Source organism: Solanum tuberosum, unplaced genomic scaffold (assembly GCF_000226075.1).
Source record: "Solanum tuberosum cultivar DM 1-3 516 R44 unplaced genomic scaffold, SolTub_3.0 scf00027, whole genome shotgun sequence".
NCBI lineage: Eukaryota > Viridiplantae > Streptophyta > Magnoliopsida > Solanales > Solanaceae > Solanum > Solanum tuberosum.
Genome location: NW_006238953.1, coordinates 1300515 through 1310601, shown reverse-complemented (window position 1 = coordinate 1310601; position 10087 = coordinate 1300515). Strand labels below are relative to the sequence as shown.

Genomic DNA, 10087 nt, shown 5'->3' with positions numbered 1-10087 from the left:
ACACAAAAAAATTGTACCAAAAGTAAAAAAAAAAAAACTTTTTGTTGTTCTTCTTGTTGATGATTTTGAAGATGCTCCAACTTCTACATTTTTTTTTTCTTTTTTTCTTTTTGATTTCAGTAACAAAATCAAAATCGGAATCAGAAGGGGTTTCAACAATTTTCCCCTTCATCTTCTTCCCCTTCATCTTCTTCCCCTTTTGCATATTTATAAAATTATACATAATGACGATTGAAACAAATGGTTAGGCAATATAATAACAAGTTGTTAGGCAACATAATAATTACTACTATTATGATTCAATTAAAGTGTAACCAGTTGACAATCGACATTCCCAAGGACAATTTAATATAAATTCTATACATAAGCTACAACGCAGTCCTACAGAATAAAATAGGGAAAAATAAATAAATAAAAAAAACATATATAAAGAGGTTAGGTTTAAGCACGATTTATTAAAACTCTCACATTAAATAAGGAAGTGTAATCAATGTAAAATCCCTATAATTGTGTAAGAGATAATTATGGGGTATTCTTTATTTAAATAATTTAATAATAATATAAAATTACAAAAAAATTACTTATTTAATAAAGTAAAATTTAATTAATTTATAAATAATTAGTGATATGTTATAACCCGTAATTAAACTGTTATAAGTAAGAATTTTTTAAAAGTAGATTTAAAACCTGTAATATTGACTCTTAAATGTGTATATGGGGTGATTTTTCCAATCTAGAATCATTCTGTATTAAGTATTAGGAAAATATCTACCAAGACTTATGTCTTAAGTAAAGCATTATAAAAAGTTATAAAACAAACAATTTAACCTAAAATTAGGACAACTTCAGCCGTCAAAGATGGCAGAAGACTCAATTCCTCAAGATATTTCTCATGGCTTCTAGTTAAGTCTTTAAAGCGTTTTAGATGTGTTTCGAAATTTCATAATTCAATTGTGTTGGAACCAAATTTTGTGGATCTCCATTTATCCAATTATTCTAAGATCAATCGTGGTGATACTAAGTTGATTGCATGCGTAGACGACATTTGTTACGCTATAGAAGATCATCATGATGAAGAAGATGGAAATGCCACCAAGTATCATCAAATTGACAATTTTAGTAAGTTGTATGATCGAATTATTAATTGTTGTTTAGCTTATAATTATCATTTTGAGTCGGATAATGGTTTGTTTTGTATATGGGATCTGAAGTATATTGCCATTTGCAATCCCGCTACTAGAGAAGTAAGATTTCTTCCCGATGTTCCTCATGAGGGCGAGGACTTTATATGTTCAATAGGTTTTGCGCCTGAAGAAAACAAGTATAAAGTTGTTGTGACTATTGAAACTTACGGAAAGTTATCAACAACATGAGTTTTTACTTTAGGCATAGATAAATCATGGAGGGAAATAATTAAATATGATGAACATGGTTTTTCTATTGCAGGAAACATATATGGTATTTGCATTAGTGGGATTATCTATCGGGTTAGCCTTGATCCGGACTATAGTATAGTTGCGTTTGATGTAAAATCAGAAATTTTCACAAGTATCACAATGTCGATTGAATTATGTCGTAGTTTTAGCGATTGTGACAATATGCTAATAGAAGTGAATGGAAAATTAGGAATGATGAAATATTCAGATTATTTGCTTGATTACGAGATTTATCTATGGGTTTTTGAAGAAGACGAAGAATGGAAACATGAGATACTTCATTTTCCTTTAGAAAGAGAACCTAATGAGTTTTACTTTGATCCGTTTATGATTCGCAAGTATGGTGCTGAAGAAATTGTATTTGCAATACACATAACATGGAGAAGTCATGATGATGTTTTGGCTTTTTATATTTATGATATGAAGAATAAGAGTTGGAGACATTTTGAGGTTCAAAAATTTCCTGGCAAGATTGAACGTATTTTTACTTATAGTGAAACTCTCTTCTCTCCAAAATATTGGCAGTGTTCATCACCAAGTATAACTACAACATGACGATTATATTTGAATTATATATTGCTTTTATATGTAAAAGGTTATAGTGGATAGCTAGATTGTAATGTGGAGGCTTATTTTGTGGGGATTAATGTAATACATGGTGTGTTTTTTGTTTAGTGTTAATTTGGGTATTTCAACTACATGTGTATCTTATTCTACATGATCAGATTTATCATTAGAAAATGCAAGTGATTCTTTATTTACCCTATGATTTGTAAATATTTTTCTTCTCTTCAACTACAGCCACACTTGTTCAGATCTTTACTCCCTACCATAGGGGGATTTTCAAATATTTTTAAAAAAAAAATTCCCAACAGAAATAAATGGATCGACAATTGGAATAGAATTATTAATGTTTAGCACTTTTATACTTGACATACATTACCATTAATGGAGAAGTCAAGTTTCTTAATTTTCTACAACTCCATATATACAATGTTTCATGTTTGCTGAAGTAGGCAGTTGGAAGTTGGAGAGAGCATAGAGAACTTATGTTGTTAGCCCTAACAATAAATAGCTTTTCCAAGCTGGGAAAACCAACTTGCAAATGTTGAAGGCCTTGTATTTTATATAGCTTCAAGTACAAATCCCAAAATGAACCATATCTCATTTTAGTCAAGGTTGCAGGAAGTAAAAAATAAAAAAAAGTTGCTTTAAGTAAAATAGGAACTCCAACTACCAAAAGTTACTCATAATGTCTCAAAACAACATAACTCAATGAATGTTTGAAATTGCTTGGATAAACATAAGTATTCGACTCAGAGTCTCAAAACATCAACAAAGGAAATAGAAAAAAAAGACTCCTCACTACTACTGTCTATGAAGCCTCTAAATACTACGATAGATGTCGAGACAAGACTCACGACATCTTAACAAAGCAAAAGATAAAGATGTGGAGCCCTCCAGAAGCAAAGAGGTTCACCAAAGCTAGCTGGAGTGCTAATAGTATCAACGAAGCGCCGGTTGAATAACTGCATTTGCATCATGAAAAGATGCAGGTCGAATGACGTCAATACATTGAATGTACGAGCATGCAATAGAAAAACTGAAACATATAAAGCTGGACTGATAACCGGGGAAGACATACTCACCTCAACTCAACTCCAATATGAAACCAATAATAAAAGATGCGATATTAAAAGCTTTTAACATAGTAAATGTCAACTCGAATGTATAAAAATACAATAACATACTCTTTACTCTTATTTGGGAGATATTCTCTAACCGACAACCATAACTATGAGGTAGGTGATGATACAACATCTCGCCCACGCTGCCAGAACTGTCTTATACCTTGCCGGGGTATAGAACACCTCAACTAAGTGTATCCACTAAGTTATGCTTAAAGGTAATAAGGAATCATCTTAAAAGTATGATCATTTACCCATGTTGACATACATGGTTTATGCGGATTTTAAGTTGTCTAAATTCATCCTCATATCGGTGCTCAATACTATTCCCAATAATATATATACTCATGCTCAAATGTATGAAACATAACTCTTTTTCAACTTGAGGTAATTACTCAAAAGATCCTCTTAAAAGAGGCAGTACTCTGAAAACATTTCGAACTCATAACTCAATTTAGAAATTGATATTTCTCTATTTTAAATGTAAAAGTGTTACATTTGGGAATACTTAGTTCCCTTATATTCATAATGAAATATGAAATACGACTCTTCTCATTCTCATACTCATTTACTCAAGATTTAGTTCAAAACTAATATCAATTTCAAAAGAATGCTCAACATGACTCAAAAAGGACTCTTGAACTTTCCTTTTAACTTTACTTTAATTTGAAATGTAAATTAAGAAATGTTATAAGGATATATAGGATCCATCAAGGATTAATGAATACTTTAGGAGTGAATTTCAAGAAGAGAATGTAGGTACGATTTGAGGCATTACACTCGGATCGAAGGACAGAAGAGTAAGGGACCTGGACCCTGGTGTACTGAGTGGCGCAGAGCGCCAACCCCCAAACTATTGAACAGTGTTTGGGGCACACTACTGGCGCGGCATGCCAGGCCCCAAACTACTGACCAGTAGTTTGGGTGCTATGCTGGCGCGGTGCCCCACCCCTCTGCCCAGAAATCTGACGAATTTTCTTTCTCAATTTCAAGTCTTAACTCATCTAGAATCGAATGGTTTCTTTCAAACTCTCTTTGATTCATAAACCCAACACAATTTCAATGAATTCCCGCACAAAATCTATCAACAACAACACTCATTCGCAAGATCCTCACCTCAAGAACTCAAAACTTCCATTGTTAAAGAATGAAGATGAAACTCAAGAACTATTCAAGATTCTCATTAGAAACGAATTCATGTAGTAACTCATGGATGAAATTACATGTAGGGTGTGAGGACGAACGAGTTTATCACTGTGGGAAGCTTACATACCTCGAACGAACACTTGTTCTTGGCAAAATCCTTAGTTCTTGAAAGAACGCTTGAAATCTTTCCCTTTTCTCCTCTTGAAACTTGCTCTCAAATCCCTAAACGTTTTTGGAATGTGAGAAATACCTAGCGTCTGATTAGACCCTCAATTTGGGTGAGGAAAACGTGGGTAGGCCTATTGGGGTAAGGAATAGACCAAAATACCCTTTCTTTAAACGGATGAAAATCCTTAACTAGAGAGGCTCCACTCAAGCGGGCATAACTTCTTACTCTTAGCTCAAAATTTAGCAAACTCGGTGGAGTTGGAAAGAGTACTCCAAGACCTTCGATTTGATACCTCATGGGCCACCTAATCCTTTATGTGCTAAAATATATGGTCATTTGAAGTTGACCCAAAGCTAAAAACTGACCGAAGTCTGAGGTGTTACATTCACATTTCTTCTCAGCATCTCTTAAAGCATGGTGTTGATATATATGCTTTGTTTTTCCGTGCTGCACCAGATTTTCAGCCATTGCAATGGCTGATTTAATGTCCACATAGATCACTGTTGGTTCTTTTGGCAACAGATCCAATTCAAACAACATTTTTCTCAACCAAATTTCTTGATTTGTAGCAGATGCAGCAGCAACAGCAGCCACATACTTGTCTTCCTCTGAAGATTGAGCTACAATATCTTGCTTATTTGTGCTCTAAGAAAAAATGCCCGAACCAAGCGAATAACAGTAGCCAGATGTGCTTTTTCAATTATCCAAACATCCACCCCAATCACTATCTAAATAGCCAATAAGAGCTTCATTCTCTGCACTTCTATACTGGATTCCATAATCAATCGTCCCTCTAATATACCTTAACACCCTTTTAGCGACCCCAAAATGCTTAGTGCTGGACTTTTAATTGAAGGATATTTCTAGTAGAAGAGCTGATGTATTGTTTCATATTTGAATTTCTCTTACATTCTACGTTCCCGAAATGGATCCTATCAAATATTTCATATTTTCTATGATTATCTCTATTTCAAGTATTCGGGGAATCCTCCTTAATAGATGAAATATTCCTATTATGTCAATGCCAATTGAATCAATGTTATTAGCTGTGACTTCAAACTTTTTAGTATTTTCTGTTTCTTCCAATGATATGATTGGTCAATCATTTGCTTCATTGGTTCCAATGGTGGCAGTTGTGGAATATATCGAGATAATAAACTGATAGTAAACATTATTTTTGGCCTAGAAGTTGTTAGATACAGTAGGCTTCCTATAAGACATATATAAGCTTTTGGATCTTCCCTCTCTTCGCCATCATCCTTTATTAATTTTCCATTCACAACAAGTGGAGTTGCAATAGCTTTGCACTTGTCAAGCTTGAACCTTTGTAACAGTTTCAAAGCATATCTCTTTTGGGATAAGAAAATTCCATCACAAGATGGAGATACTCCATTCCCAGGAAAAACTTCATTTCTCCTAGATCAGACATCTCAAAAACTTTTAACATTTCATTTTTAACTTCTTGAACCGCAAGAGAATTTTCACCTGTAATCATCAAATCGTTGCCATAAATTGTATCATAAAAACATCCCATCAACTTGTATTTTGAAGAATAGAGTAGGCTCATTTAGGCTTCTGTTGAAGCCTTGAGACAACAAATGAGTATCCAGCCTACTATACGTCTATAATACCATGCTCTTGGAGTTTGTTTTAGACCAAAGAGAGCCTTTTTAAGCTTGTACACGCTGTCTTCTTCACCTACAACTGTTAAACCCTTAGGTTGTTCAACATAAATGTCTTCCTCAAGCAATCCGTTGAGAAATGTAGATTTGACATCCAAATGGAATATTTTCTACTTGTATTGTGCTGCAAGAGCGACTAGAAATTTTACTATCTCATGCCGCGCGATAGGAGCAAACGTTTCTCCAAAGTCCACTCCAGGCTGCTGAGAATTGCCTTTAACTACAAGTTTAACTTTATTCTTGAAGATGGAGCCATCTGGATTGAACTTTGTTCGGTAGACCCATTTGACACCGATAACGTTCTTTTCTTCTGGCCTAACAACCAACTCCCAAACATCATTTTTATTAATCATGGCATGTTCCTTCGTCATAGCTGAAATCATGGCAAGTTTCTACTCATGATTCTTTTTCCCATAGTCATTTAGCCGCTGGTCCATCGTCGAAGTCCTCTGCCACAACAGGTACTACTTATGACTTTGATCCTTTTTGTGATCAGGGGCGGACTCACATGTGTCTCAGTAAAAAATTACACTGTATATATAAGGTAAATTTTCTGTATTTATGTGAATATATATATTTTTAACCCCCTCAATGACAAGGAAAACGAGATAGCCTAGCGGCAAGTTCCTTCAAAACTAAGTGTGACGTCTAGGGTTCAAATCCTCTTGTTAGCGTTTTACTTTTTTAGTTTTAGTTTTTTTTTTTTTAAGTTCCAATTTCATTTTTTACGTTTTTTTTTGTTTTTTGTTTTTTTATAAAACATGCTAAAAGTGTGGTTTTAAATCCAAAAGAATTCAAGGGTTCCATTCCTTGAAAAAAAAATTGTTGGCTTATTTACACGTTTATACTTTTATACTTTTATTTTTCGAACCCCCTGAATGAAAATCCTGGGTTCGCCACTGTTTGTGATAATGATACCAATTCGGTAAATACTAGTTCTTTACCTCGTCAATCTAATACATATAATGCTTCATTAAACCTCAATCACCAATCTTCTTTTGCACGTCAAAATACTATTGACTCCATAAGACGATCATCTCGCCATACTCCTCCTCCAGACCGATATGGATTCTCAACAGGTGAATATGGACGATTTTTATGCCTTACTAACAACCTTAAATTATATAGTTGTGCCAAATTCTTACATGCAGGCTAGTGGTCAGAAATGTTGGGAGGATGCAATGCATGAAGAATTAGTTTCCCTTGAGGAGAATGATACATGGGATATGGTGGATAGACCAGCAAATGCCACAATTATTGGAAGTAGATGGGTGTACTCAATCAAGATGAAAGCTGATGGATCCCTAGATTGATACAAGGCAAGATTGGTAGCTCAAGGATACAAGAAGGAATATGGAATCGACTACGATGAAACATTTGCTCCAGTAGCTAAGATGATGACCATACGTATATTGCTTGCTTTAGCATCAATAAAAGGTTGGAAGTTACATCAAATGGACGTAAAAAATGCTTTCTTGCATGGATAGTTACAAGAAGTTGTCTACATGAATCCACCACTAGGTTACAATTTTTTTAATCAAAATCAGGTGTGTCATCTTAAGAAATCTCTATATGGATTAAAGCAAGCCCCTTGCTCTTGGTTTGAAAAGTTTAGCACTACAATCTTAGGTGCTGGTTTTACTCGGAGTAATTCAGATTACTCATTATTCCTTCGTCAGTCTACCTCAGGTATTACTATACTTCTCCTTTATGTGGATGACATGATTATCACAGGAAATGATGAAGTTGGAATCTCTCATTTGAAAGATCTGCTACACTCTTCGTTTAAATGAAGGACCTAGGAAAGCTAACATATTTTTTGGGTTTGGAGGTAAGTTATTGAAAAAAAGGCATACAATTGAGTCAACAACATTATGCAGAAGATCTTGTTCAATTAGCTAATCTTATAGATCATAAGAAGGTTCATACTCCAATGGAAGCGAATACAAAATACAAAAAAGAGGAAGGAGAAATTTTTGTCGATCAGACCTTGTATAGACGTCTAGTTTATAACACCCCAGAATTTTTTTGAGCTAAGACTCGAACTGTTCTTCGTAGTGAGTGAGATTTTTCCAAGGAATTAAAAATTTCTTAAGTCTTAAGGTCACTAGAGGTAGCACCTTGAGTTCCAAGAAGAACCTAAGAGAAAAGCATTCAAGTCATTCCTAGTTTTTCTTAAGTTGTGGGTCAACTTCAAATGACCATAAATCGTATTACAAGATGATTTAGGTGAGCTACAAGATAGAAAATTAAAGCCCTTTGAGTCCTCTTTCCAACGCCATCGAGTTTTCTCAATTCCAAGCTCTGAGTAAAAAGTTATGACGGATTTACTAACGTCGCACAAACCTGGCAGCAGCTCAGCGACAGCTCTGCGACGCGGAGCCAACACGGACCTCACTGCCTGGTGAAAGATCTTTCCAACTCGCAGCTCATTTTAATTATTTCTTTAGGGGTATTTTGGTCCTAAAAACCCTTAGGAGTTCATCTAAATTGCCCTAAACGTGTAGAAAATCAGTTTTCACAAATCAAAACCCTCTCATCCACTCCAAAGATTCTACGCTCAAGAAATTCAAGAAAAGCTAAGGCTAGGGTTCTTCTTTCCAGATTTTCCTTCAAGTTCTTCAAGAAGATGATTCATTCAGGTATGTAAGCTTCCATAGTGTTGAGTTTGTTCACCCACACGCCAATCATGTTAATTTCAGCTTTAAATTCATTCTAAAAGTTGAAGCTTTGATGTTCTTGTTATGTATTCATGAATTTGCTTTCGCTCTTGAATTGGGCTGAGATTGAGGAGTTCTTGAGGTTAATGTGTCGATTTATGGAGGGTTAGAGTTAGATTCTAGTGTACATGTGCTGGGTATCTAAATCTAAAGAGAGATTGAGAAAAATAATCGAATTTAGGCGAATTGGGGTTAGAAAACGAAGAAGAAATTTCGTCGGTCGAAATTTGACGTTGGTTGCTTGTCGGGGGGCAGGTTCCTAGATTTGAGAATTTCTGTTTCGCATCACGGAGCTGACACAGAGTGTTCTGCCTCAAAAGCCATTTTCAAAACCAATTTTTAAAAGACTCTTCGCGTCGCGGACCCACTCTCAAATATTGGTTTTCAGTCTTTTCTCATGTTTAACTATCTAAAATCAATCCTAAACATCATGAGACCTTTCCTATCACAAATCACAACCTTGAATCCATAATTCAAGTTCAAGGTAGAGTTTTAAGAGTTAAGTTTTTGAGAATTCTTTCGAACATTCTAAGAAAGTCCTTTAAGTCCTTTTGAGGAGTCTTCTACAATTTCTAATAACTTGTTTCAAGACTCGAGCAAGTGAGTACGAGTGAGGAGAATGTATTCATGAGTCTACTTTATCATTACAAGATCCTTCATACCATGAAGCATAACTCTTGAATTCATAATTCACATTCAAGTGAGAGTTAAGAGTAGAGTTCAAGAAATCCTTTGAGTTCAATTGTGAATCCTTGAGATCAACTATCAATTTGAACTAAGTTTTGAGGAAGTAAAATATAGAATGAGAAAAGCCGTATACATGAGTTCCATATTGTTATGTAGATCATAGAGTCGAGTTGTTTCATTCCCATAACTCCGCATGAACGTTGTAAGTTGAGTATCCTTCAGAGAAGTGGTATCTTCAAGTTCTAAGCCTTTAAGTGTTGAGTTTCTAATCCCTTTTGAGAAGTATCTTTGAGTCCTTGAGTGGAATATTTCATGCTCATAATTTCGCATGAACATTATAAGTCGAACAGTCTTGAGATGAGAAGTATCTTTGAGTCATTGAGTTGAGTAGTTTATGCTCATAATTCCGCATGAACTCTGAGCTGAACATTCTTGAAATGAGTAGTATCATTGAAGTGCTTGAGTTCCAAGTATTTGAGTTCATGTCCATAATTCGGCATGAACCATATTTTAAGAAGTCTTTTACAAACGTTTTAACTTTGTTTTAAGACTTAAGCTT

The 10087-nt window shown here is 34.8% G+C and overlaps 1 protein-coding gene across 1 annotated transcript; it reads left to right on the top strand.

Moving 5' to 3' along the window:
* The first annotated feature begins 714 nt into the window (after positions 1 to 714).
* Positions 715 to 2057, top strand: LOC102581022 (uncharacterized). The gene is made up of 3 exons (XM_015306301.1): positions 715 to 719; positions 839 to 1119; positions 1447 to 2057. The coding sequence occupies exons 1-3, from the start codon at positions 715 to 717 to the stop codon at positions 1989 to 1991; spliced, it is 831 nt and encodes a 276-aa protein (XP_015161787.1). The 3' UTR covers positions 1992 to 2057.
* Positions 2058 to 10087: the final 8030 nt, after the last annotated feature.